Source organism: Centruroides vittatus, unplaced genomic scaffold, assembly GCF_030686945.1.
Source record: "Centruroides vittatus isolate TY-2023 unplaced genomic scaffold, ASM3068694v2 contig_1343, whole genome shotgun sequence".
NCBI lineage: Eukaryota > Metazoa > Arthropoda > Arachnida > Scorpiones > Buthidae > Centruroides > Centruroides vittatus.
This window is the reverse complement of record NW_027120855.1, coordinates 407,572-418,239: the sequence shown is the minus strand read 5'-3', so window position 1 is coordinate 418,239 and position 10,668 is coordinate 407,572. Positions and strand designations below refer to the sequence as shown.

At 37.2% G+C, this 10,668-nt stretch overlaps 1 protein-coding gene across 1 annotated transcript in view; it reads left to right on the top strand.

Moving 5' to 3' along the window:
- The first annotated feature begins 2,930 nt into the window (after positions 1–2,930).
- Glg1 (golgi glycoprotein 1) overlaps positions 2,931–10,668 on the top strand; it is a 171,409-nt gene continuing 163,671 nt past the window's right edge. Inside the window, exons 1-2 of the mRNA XM_067289283.1 lie at positions 2,931–3,247; positions 5,631–5,669. Coding sequence (XP_067145384.1) covers positions 2,957–3,247; positions 5,631–5,669 — 330 coding nt within the window. The 5' untranslated portion in view covers positions 2,931–2,956. The remainder of the gene's footprint in view (positions 3,248–5,630; positions 5,670–10,668) is intronic.

The window sequence follows — 10,668 nt, the reverse complement described above, 5'->3', positions numbered from 1 at the left end:
GACGTCGACCTCTCCCGCGCCCTCCGTCGGGTTTCGAATTATCACCGGGTGACGATGAGAGGTGTCTTTGGATGAAAATCTTATAAAACCGCGCGTTTCGAGGACATTCGGAGTTCTTGGTCTTTGGTTCGGAGCAGCGCCGGATTAAGCCTCTAGCGGGCCCTAGACAAAATTTAAATTGGGGCCCCATTTAAATAAGTTGCTCCTAAACGATGGGCTCTCGTGGCGCACATTACTTCTGACGCACGGGTGGCTGTTGATCTTTTTGTTTTAGATAATGGTTAGTCGAGCGGAGCTTAGTAGGAATTGTTAAATACAGCCTTTTCTGTCCTATCTAATTTCTTAAATAATTTTTAACTCGTTTTGAAACAGAGAAATCTTCTGCACCGAAGCCGGGCCCCTCCGAATTCCGGGCCCTAGACATTTGTCTACTTTGCCTATTCGATAATCCGGCCCTGGTTCGGAGTGATCCGCTAATGGATTCTTGCTAGGGTTTAACAACGAAAACTGGGTCGACGTTTCGGATTTACCTTCGACCTCTGCTCCCGACAAGTTGCGCCCGGGTACACCCCGCCGTCGAAAAGCATCACTTCGAGTTGTGTTGTGCGCCCCGGGACCGACGCTCTCCGCATCACCTTCACCGAAAGTTTAAACGATCGACTGGACTATCGAACTGTTGCACGGACTGGTCCACCCATTGAATTGGCCTTACGCCGAATTAATAGAGTTGTTGTAAGCACCGTTTTTATGTTTATTAAACGGTTTTAAATGGTAAACCTGTCTCAATGAGTTTTTCTGCGCCCATACGACTGTCTTGGCATCTTCCCACCAAATCGGCTAACCTCATATTCTAGTAATCGTGAATTTAAAAGTTGATTTTTCTGACATTTACAATGTTGCCAAACCAAAAACTTTACTAAAAATGGTGATGTAACACAGAATAAAAATAGAATTCAGATATACTCATTGCTTCAAAAAAATTACAGAAAAAAAGAAAGTGGTTCGCAAAGTTTTATTTTGATCAATGGGTCTAATAATTTGGCAACGTACCGTGCATATTTCACAGGGGAAAAACATTGCTTTTTGGTAATGCGACGTCGCCGTTTGAACACTTCACTGGTATGCGAGAGGAGTCTGTAGCTCAAATGTGGCTTTATACTCTAAAAGAAACAGGAGATGATCGCGCAGCGACCGAAGAGACGGCGTTATAGGAGACGGGCACCGCGAGAAGAGGAGATAGAAATGCCTTCCGGGAGGACTTGGGGGAAGCTGGCCCCTATTCGGGCGTCATTGGCAAGGAGGAAAACCCGGAAAAAACTCCCGCTGCCAGCTCGTCCGAGTGAGGCGCGAACCCCCGATCGAACTCCGGTGTTTAGGGTCTGGTCACCGCCGGCCGTTTGAACTACGCCAACGGCAAAGCTTAGTTCACATTAATCGCGATTATCTGGCGAAAGCAAAAAACAGAGCGAATAACACTTCAGACACGACGTCTGACGTGTTATTTGCTCTGTTTTTGATGACAACATTTAATGTCAATGTCTCCTTAGTTGTCAATGGTTCTTGGCTTCTCGCTGTTGTCGAGATGGCTACCGAAACTTTCTTACGCAATAGAGTAAATGTTGTATTGATAATTCACGGTGTTTTTTAAAATAATCTACTCACCCAGCATCGTTTTCTTTTCGACATGTGTTTTTTTTCCTCTCAATAGCGAGGTTAAGGCCGAAGTTTTAAAGCGGAAACGTGTACGTCAGACGTTCGGCGCCGCTTTCCTGTAGCCTAGAAGTTTGGCAATGATGTTTGAAATGTCGAGCGTGATTCCACTGACTATCCCAGTGGTCCCCAACCGGTGTTCCGCGGAACACTGGTGTTCCGTAGGCATCTCCCAAGTGTTCCACAGATTTAGTCGCAAATCGGAAAGTGTACAATCGTATTCGAGCCGCCGAATATCAAAAAATTAAAATCATAAAATTTTCATAAACTTAAATATATATGTACAGTACGACTCGTACTTACGGAGTGTACTATTGTTTCGAATAAGATAAAGGCAACGATAAAAACTGAATGAAATATGTAAGAAACATCAGACACAAGTTTCCCATTAAAGTTATTTAGGTATATTTTTTCCTGTCTTAGAATTGGCGTTAATAATATTAGTAGAGATTTTGAATTATAACTGCTCAATTCTAATAAAATAACTGATGACAAGCTTATGTATTTCATATTAACTTAAGTAAGTGTTCCGCTAAAGAAAATTGCTCGCAAAAGTGTTCCGCATCCTAGAAAAGGTTGGGAACCACTGGACTATCCAAACGCCATTGTCAAACTTCTAGGCTTACAGGAAAGCGGCGCCGAATGTCCGACGTACACGTTTTCGCGTTTAATTTAATTAAAACTTCGGCCTCAACCTCGCTAATAAATAAACAAACGTGGTTAACAACGGAATATCGGAAGCGGCCATTTTGTTTTTCGAGATGACATTTTCTTTCGCTTGCAAATAATTGGTTGCATAAAATTCTCAATGGCTTTTCGTTTTTGGTTGTATGGGTCAATTTCGCTAAGCGAATAGAAATTGCTTTCGCTTTTTTCATTGGCTTTTGCTATTCGTTCGGTTTGAACCAACCTTAACAATAGTTCTGACGGCTTCTAACCTAACCGAACGCCCGAAACGCGTTCCGATTTCTCTCCCGCTCGGTGGACGATTTTCCCATTTTTCTCGGAAACGGACGAAACATCATTTAAATTTCATTAAATAATGACATATATTAATAATTTATATTCGATGTTACTATTTTATTTTAGCAATTTTCACCTCAGATTTTATTCGTGGAACGACCGCAGAAAATTACTTAAAATTATTATTTTTTTATTTTTGTTTCCCTGACCTTTCCTCAAACGATTTTTGGTAGCGGGCGCAAAATTTTTTTGCTTCTGGCTGGCAACACGTTGCAAATTGGAAATGGCGTCGATGGGAGAGTGTTTTCGTCGGATGTTTTCCTTCTGGGGGACGGCGATTTCCACGCGGACCTTCTTCGCCGTGTGTCTGTGGCTAACGGCGGCCGGCCTGGACCGGGCTTCTGTTCCTTCGCACGGAAGGGAAACGGTCAAGGCCTCGCCCGAATCTTCCAGCTCCGGAGGACGGATCAAGTTGGCGGAAGCGCCGGAGTGCAAGAGCGACGTTCGCCGTCTCTGCGACTCTTCGTTGCTCGGCAACAACTTCGCCGTCCTCGACTGTCTGCAGAACGACAAGGTGGGCCCTCGCCTTCCACCGGAACCCGCGACTCTTCTCTTTTATGCTCTTCCTTCGGACCTTCGCCTCCCCATCGCTCCCTGTCCGCTGGAGAGGATCTCCGACGCGGGATTCCGCCCCTCCACTTCTCCCGGAAAAAACGCGAAAACGGTCCCCGTCTTTCTCCTGCTTGGAGCCGTCTGCGCCTCCCCGCTCGGAAAAGGAGGTCCGTTTCCGGACGGCCGTCGGAGAACGGACTCGCTCTTTCCCGGTGCTTCGTTTTGGACGTTTCCGGACGGCCGTCCCTCTCCGTCGCCTCCCGGGGCGACTCCGGCGGAGGGGGAGGTGCCGGACCGGGCGACGCGTTAGGACGCTCTGCCGGACGTGCCGGAGAGCGTGGAGTTCTTTTGCCTTTTGCCGGAAAGTTTTCCTTTCGGACGTTCGTCGGAGTCGTCGGACTCCTTTCTCCGAATTATTCGAGCGGTCGCGAGACCCGTCCGGCGGCGGACCGCTTTGCTCGTTTTCGCGTTTGCGGTCGACGAGACGTATCTGTAAGTAAATTGCAGAAATTGCTCGACCTGCGACCCGCGGTGCTTCGACCGTGCTCCGAAAACGATCGTTTTAAACGGTCCGCACGTAAGATGCACTAAATCCCACGTAATGCGTACTTAGGTTCTGTTTTGTTTTTGGCAGTTTTTGATAGAAAAAGCATATTTGTTAACGTTCGAATTTTTTGTTTCTTTACTTTTTAAAATGTTTTGCTTTGCGGAAGTACGTACGTTCCGGCAACGTCGACGTTAAAAATGGAGAAAACCGTGCAGATTCCATTATTTAAAAGTTAGTTTTGCCTAATTATTTTAGTAATGCCGGGAAAAAGATACGGGTACAAATTTACGTACGAATTGCGTCGGGAAGATCTTTGTGGAAATCTTTACGACGCGATCTTGCCAAAGTTAAGACTTAGTGTTTTCGGTTCGACAAAGTTATAATTTACAGTAGTTACGAAAGGCTCGTTTTGTCGGTATAGAACGACGTCGTTTTTTAATTAAATGTTCTCGGACTTATCCAAACGTCGTCGCCTATTACTACTACTATTTTTCGCTTTCCGAAATTTTCGAAGTAATACAAAAGTACGTAATAATCGTTCGTCACGAAAGGTATTATAAATGTTGCATATTTCTCGATTCTTCGTCTAACACGGCTTAGACTTAGGTTTGAACCTTCGACTAACGTTAAAGTCGAAATTTGTAAATCTTTGACGTAGATTAAAAATATACGGAACAAAACTCTTGCTGCACTAGTTCTCAATTATTAAGTTGTCCAGGGATTCCTTAGTTTTTTAGTACTTTTGTATTTAGTAATGGGTTCAGTTTTTGTTTTTTTTATTATTATTAATTGTTAGGTTTGAATTTAATTTAATGCAATTCATAGTTATTTGTAATTAATTAAAAAGATTTACAGTTGTTTGTTTGGTTCATAATGATGTAAAATATAGCTATTTGAATTCAGAAACATTTGTAGTTTGTGTTTTTTTTATGTCAAAGATGAACAGAAGTATTTCAAAACATTTGGATTGTGTTATTTTAAAGTTTTGCTTCAGTAAAGCAATAAAGTTCTGCAAATCTTTCAATTGCTTTATTAAAATTTAAAAAATTTTCATCATTGAAGTGAAATTTGTGGCAAAAACTGATGTATCTCCCTCTAATTAGTTAAACTTCAATTTAAAAAGATTAAAGATTGATTACGATAAATAAGAAAATATTTAAATCTATGAATGAATCTTGTGGGAGTTATAGTTTGTTTGTTAAGATAAGTTTATAAATTTTGTATTACGTTATATATTATTAGAAAAAAATATACATTACTATGACATTTTTGAAACATAATAATGTTATTAATAGTTTAGATTATAAAAATATGAATAAATTAATGATCATTTAAAATTGTACAAGTTTGTAAATTTGGCAACCGATAATTCCAAATGTCTGGTAATCCGGTATTTTTAGTGTTTTGCGAATTTTAATTTGTTTAGTTGTTTGTTGCGCCGAAGATCCTCGGTAGAAATCGAGGCGGGGGCGGAGAGAGTGGCTCGGCACGTTGCCGTGCGTGGGGAGATCGAATGCGGAATCGAGAAAACGAAACGTTTTATTACGGTTAACTCGTTTGTGTCCGGTCGGTAGCTACTGTTCTTTTGTATAGAAGATAACATAAAATTTTGCAAAAGTACAAAAGTGTCTGGTAATCTGGTACTGCTCTAGTTAAGCTGCCAGATTAAGTTATACTGTGTAATATTTTGCACGTTGAGAGTTTCAAATTTGATCTGTTTTTTTTTCTAATGAATTGTTATTTTCAATTATGTTTTTTCACATCTTAATTCTTATGAAAACTTTTTGATTTTCTTTAGAAAATAGAAGATGCCGATCTCGGTTCGGCCTGCCATCACGTAAGTTGACAACTTATGATTTTATTTTATTTCTCTAACAAATATTTAAAAATATCTAAACAAAAAAGATTGATTTTTAGTTTTCAATAAATTTAAGTTAAATATAGAGTTGACTCTCTGTACTCCACCCCACCTAAAATATTGAGTGAACCTTCGTTCACTCAAAATTTTATGTGGCTGTGGGGTGGGGATTAGAGCAGCGTCAACAAAAAGATTTTTATTTTGTAACTAATTTTTATTACAATAAGTCTCATTAACGTGTACACTGGATATAGTATTAACTTTGATATTATCTTTGATATTATGTTCATTATTGATACATTTTGCAAGGATATGGCTTTACACAAAGACTGTTTAACTGACTTGTTTAAAAAACATTCTTAATTTTTGTTTGCTGTCTTTTTGTGTTTTGTATTCTCTTTGCAGGCCGTTGCGGGCCATTGCGTACGTTAGTTACGGCCGTGCGAGCAATGGCCATAACTGACGTGCTCAAGTTTTGCCGTCGTTTTTGTTTTGCAAAAATCTTTCAAATTTCGTTCAGATACTCCAACAATTTTCCAACAGAATGAATATCAGAATCATTGTCATTTATTCTAGCATATCCTCAGTTTCTTTCTGCCCAAATTCAACTATGTCATTGAGAGTCATCTTGCAAAAAAAAAAATTGATACATCATCATCAACTTGAAGGATAGTTTGCTTGAACTAAATGACAACAGTAGCCAGAGAATTGGAAAGATCCTAGCTTTCTGGTGAGAGTGTTGTCTGATCTTCAGTGGCATCAGGATGTGTGAGACCAGTATACTTCTAACAATTTAAAATTGTCACTGAAGTTACTTTCTGCCAAGCTTCTGCTATCAATCAAATGGCATCAGTAAGAAGCAAATTCCAGTTGACAGACTTCCAGCATTGATCTTAGGTATGCTTGAACTTTCTGCACAAGTCCTTTGCCTGTAGTTTAATTAGCTCATCTGTAACAATTGCACCAAAATGCATTCATAGCTCAATGTGCAAATTGAGAGCTTTTCTGAGTTACCATGTTTGACCTTCCTTTCTTGCTTAACATAACTATGAAGTTTTTTGACTTGCTGTTATGTATGAATGTTATAGAGTACCTGTATAATAAGAAACACAGAGGACATAATTTTTTTTTTTTACACTACCAATGAGATCATAGGTGACTAGTTTTTTCCTGAGACAGGTTAATTGACAGGGCTAAATGACTCTCTTGTGCTATTCAATGTCTGTTCCTGAAGGCCATCTCAAAGCAGACTGGAGGACAAGCTAGAGGATCTGTTGAGGATAAGCTGGTGTGGGTTTTATTTGAAATTTCAACCACCTGTATCCCTCACTTGGTGTTAGGAAGTGTGTCATTGCCATAGGACATTTCATAATAGTAGTTGTGCAGATCAGAACAATTCTTGGAAAAGGAGCAAAGTGTTTTTGTACTGTCTTGTGGACATTTCTTGGAAAGTGGAGTGAATTTATATTAAAGCATGACGTGAACAAATTAACTCACACTTCCAATAGGATTGAACACCTGTGCATATGGGTCACTTGGTCTGGGTCTGCTTTTTAAACAAAATACATTAAGCTTGCCAATAAAACCATATTTCAGCAGATTTCCTTCCAATAAAGAATCATCACACACCAGAGTAAGATGCAATTAATCTCTTGAAAAACCTTTAACCGGTGTGAAGTACAAATAACTGTCCGAGCAAACGTTTTCGGATCCTTCCCGGGTCCTTCTTCGAGCTTTGAATCGTTTGTAACGATTAATCACAATTTTTTCTGTTTTCGAATTTCGCAATTTGAAATAGCATTCCAAACGGCTGGTCTTTGTTCTGATTAATCGTTACAAACGATTCGTAGCTTGAAGAAGGACCCGGGAGGGATGGGGAAACATTTGCTTGGACAGTTATTTGTACTTTGTGTTGGTTAAAGGTTTATGAGAGATTAATTGCAATTCCTTCCAATAGTTGGTGGATGACAAATTCAGGGAGAAATACATTCATTAAATTCAAATTTCCATTCTTGGGAATTTTTGTGGCAGATAAGGGGATGATAAATACATACTCAATAAAACTTGATTAATTAAGTATTAAGTCCAATGCATGTAAATATACCAGAAATATCCAGCACAAATTATACTTGAAAAAACAAATGTTTTCAACATTTTTTAAATTGTCATCTTCAGGTTAAAGGATGCAAGTATTGTTAACATTGTTTGGAATGTGATGGGAAGACCCTTTTGGATAGAATAATGGTGCTCCTTGATACCATTGTAAAGAGATCAAACCATTGCTTCTATGTAGACCCATTTCTTGTTGAATCTGTTGTCTATAATAGAAGTAGAATATTCCCCAAATGAATTCTGTGTGTTGATAGGGTTCTTGACATTTTGTAATAAAGAAAATACAGTTGGATTTCTCATGTAGGAGATACTAAATTGGTTTGTTCTTGCAATTTGATGGTATATGCAACTTTGTCCAAAATTTCATTTGTAAATATGAATCTGAGTACACATCCAAGAAGGACAAATCTAAAACCGACATTTTTCTAAGGTACTAACAAATTGTGAGAACAAACCAACTTACTATTTCCTACACGAGAAACCTAACTGTATTCTCTTTATTACAGAATGCCAAGGACCCTATGAACACACAGAATTCATCTGGGGTATATTCTATTCCCATTATAGATAACAGATTCAACAAGAAAGAGGTCTGTATATGAGCAATGGCTCAATGTCTTTACAAGTGTATCAAGGAGCACCATTATTCTATCCAAAAGGCTTTCCACTGCAATATTAGCAACATTTGCATCCTTTAACTTGAAGATGATGATTTAGAAATTATTGAAAATGTTTTTTCAAATATAATTTGTGCTGGATATTTCTGGTGTATTTAGGTGCTTTGGATAATGGAGATGGCAGATTAGGGAGGATTGATTATATTATTAAAACATAATGATTAAATTTTATAGTCATTTAAATATTGTTTCTGTATTCTAAAATAAATATAAGTTTTGCATTCCATTTTTATACTTAACAAGGTTTCTTGTAAAATTCTCCTTAAATTTATTTCCTTTAAATAACACTTTTGTCTTAACAATGAAGCATTTTGTGTTATAATTAAAATTTCGACATTTCACTAGTCTATTCAACATAATTTAAACATTATTTTAAATAGATAATAGATAAATGAAATTGAATGCAGAGTAAACTAGAACTTATTATACAAAGTTTCACAACACTCTTCTTTTTTCTAACACTTTCTTTAATTTAACTAACCATTTGACCATTTTAATGTAAGTTAAATTAAAGAAAGTGCTAGAGAAAAGAAAGAAAGGTATTGTGAAACTTTGTTAAATAAAATTGAAACAAATGTCAAGAGTTTCAGAAACCGTAGCAAAATAGTTTCAATATTTACATCTTGTTACTTATTCTTTACTTTAAAAACTGTTATATATAATTTTTGTAATGAATGAATTAGAAGCAACTTTATAAAACACGTGGCCTGATAGAAATGTTTAATGGTCAATGAACTGATGTTGTAGCATTACAGTACAGATGGACAGAAAATAAAACATGCTGCAGGAATACTACATTTTTCTGTATATTGTATTGTTGCATTTATAAGTTTCATATCATTGATGTGTTGATAGACTGAAAGTTATTGAAGTATTTTAGTGCACTTAAAATAACATTATTTACAAATATAATAAATATAAATTACAGCTCTATAGTTTGAAAATACATATTTATGGATGTTTTACAACATTCAAAAATACCAACTTTCTTCAGGTAGGTTTTATATTCAATTTTGTTCTACCTGAATTAAAACATCAGGTAAAACATAAAATCAGGTATATGTTCTACCTGAGGAAAGTTGGTAAAAAATGGCTGAAAACATTAGTTATTAATAATTAAAGTTTTTGCTGCAATTAATGGTTTTTTTTTGAGTATTTTGGTATCTGTCATTGCAGTTTCCACTTGTTACAGAAATTTCTCAATAAAAATATTTTATGAGAATTTTTTATACAATATTGTCTGCTCATATTGAACCTATAAAGACTGTTGGAAATAGTTTGTTATAGCTAACATTTGTTTCGTTCGCTAACAAATAAAAAATATTGTTTATCTTGAAACTGTGTCGTCTTTTATTTCTTTTTCTATCACAACTAGGTGCATAGACAGACACTGGGAATTTTTGACATCAATCTTTATTCAGGAAAAATTTTTAACCACTAATATAAGTAATTTTTAAGCAAGATGTTTATAAGTTAACACCTCTTTATAAGATATCTCTAAAAGAAAAGAAATGTCGGCGGAAGAGGGGCACGTGCCCGAAACACGTCTCGGCCCGCAAGATATTCCCGAATAAAGATCGATGTCAAAAATTCCCACTGTCTGTCTACGAATCTAGTTGTGACAGAAAAAACAAATAAAAAATAATTTAATTTTGAAGAGTACCATATTTGTGTGCAAATAAGGGCATGCTATTATACTCAGATATATTCATAGATGAGGAAAAATTGGCACTATATTCCAAAGTATCTAAAATTACTAAACAAATTTTTTAATGGTATTGGAAACATTTTTTTATTTTGGTATTTTTTTTTTGGGCTGCAGTTTGGAAAAATTGTAGACCTGTAAATTCTCATTGTTGTCCATCTGGCATATGTCCATTGTCTTTCCTTAATTTCGAGAACAAAGTTAGATAGACGAAAGACGAGACCAGATTTGGAAACCTTAGGCAGGTGGCCCTGATTAACTTATACAAACTTCTGAAGCAGGCTGGAAGTCATGCAAGTTATTTCAATTCAAAACTTCCCCTGAAAGCAGTTAATAGATGTTATAGACTGCGTATCACTTTTATTAGGATCTATTACCAATGGACGAATACCTGACCGGGCACTTAGTACATCACCTCTCCTAACCATAATATCTTCACTTAAATATCCCTTAATAGATGACTGGCACAACTTCGTTGCTAACA